A 1,334-nucleotide genomic window follows, 5' to 3' on the forward strand; every position below is an offset into this window, starting at 1 on the left:
ATATATATTTGATAAGTAGAAAGATAAATTTTATTCAACGCCTGAGTGCTGAGTATTTTCCGGCAACCAGCCATGAGTATCAAACTCACACCCCTCCAATATCCGGCTGGAGTGCTCTACCCTTTAAGCCAAACTGCCGACCGCCGAATTCTGCACTATTAGAAGTTATACAGACATATCCAGAAACGCTAGATGTCATATAGATTTCATCAAATGTAAACAAACATTAGTTTGTTTTTGAAGCGTTGAAATGTATTGTAGAAAAAGGAGAGACATAGACAGAGATGAAGAGATAAAATATAAGAGAGAATAACATTGTCGAACCAACATACTCTGATCATAGCGTGTCACCTTTTTAAATTCGATTGGTGGTACTCGGCAGTAAAGTGATCGACACCGAAAGTCAGTGGCACCAAACGCAAAGTAGTCTCCAGTCAAACATTGTCCTTCGGTGTCTTTACAATCTGAAAGAAATTATATATATATGTATTAGTGTAATGATCTTCATCAGATTAAAGGTGTTTTTGCTGTGGGATACAGTTCGCTCATGGTTGGTTGGTTGGTTGTGTATCGCCCTATAGCTTCGTGAGATATTCAAAAATGTTGTGCAATTGTATTTGTGAAGTAATGTTTTTTCATATATACAAATGAAATTCGTCTAAAAGAACCTCTTATGTATATGTATATATTTCCCCTCATGGGACGATGTCCACCATAATCTATCTTGCATCTTTAGCTTTCACCTATTTTGAACTGAACATATTAGTGCAGTATGAGTGATTCTAAACCACCATCATTCCATCAGACGCTTTGCACAGTTATCAACTCTGAAAAACAAGGTTGTGCAACACTTTCTACATCTTTTCTCCTCATGGAAACTTAATCCGCTTACATCCATCATTAATAATCGATGTGCTAGAAAACTTTACGAAAGATTAATATATTTTCACTAATAAATGTTGAAAATGCTACAAGGACGAAGTTTAATTGCTGCTAACTTAAATTACATTATTCATTAAATATGCAAGCATTCACACAGAAAAATAAAACCAATAGCTAACTCGTCTCTTTACTCTTTTACTCTTTTACTTGTTTCAGTCATTTGATTGTGGCCATGCTGGAGCACCGCCTTTAGTCGAGCAAATCGACCCCAGAACTTATTCTTTGTAAGCCTAGTACTTATTCTATCGGTCTCTTTTGCCGAACGGCTAAGTTACTGGGACGTGAACATACCAGCATCGGTTGTCAAGCAATTTTGGGGGGACAAACACAGATACACAAACATATACACACACACACACACACACACACACACACACACACACACACACACA

General features: G+C 37.0%; 1 protein-coding gene across 3 annotated transcripts in view; it reads right to left on the reverse strand.

The window, feature by feature from the left end:
• The window catches only part of LOC128248166 (uncharacterized), a 10,237-nt gene that overhangs the window by 5,030 nt on the left and 3,873 nt on the right, over positions 1 to 1,334 (reverse strand). For 2 of the 3 annotated variants that reach the window (XM_052969032.1, XM_052969033.1), the window contains exon 4: positions 352 to 464. In XM_052969032.1, coding sequence (XP_052824992.1) covers positions 352 to 464 — 113 coding nt within the window. Of the gene's footprint in view, positions 1 to 332; positions 465 to 1,334 lie in introns of all 3 variants that reach the window. The other variant, XM_052969035.1, reaches the window with a different exon arrangement.

The sequence above is a fragment of the Octopus bimaculoides genome, chromosome 6, assembly GCF_001194135.2.
Source record: "Octopus bimaculoides isolate UCB-OBI-ISO-001 chromosome 6, ASM119413v2, whole genome shotgun sequence".
Taxonomy (NCBI): Eukaryota; Metazoa; Mollusca; class Cephalopoda; order Octopoda; family Octopodidae; genus Octopus; species Octopus bimaculoides.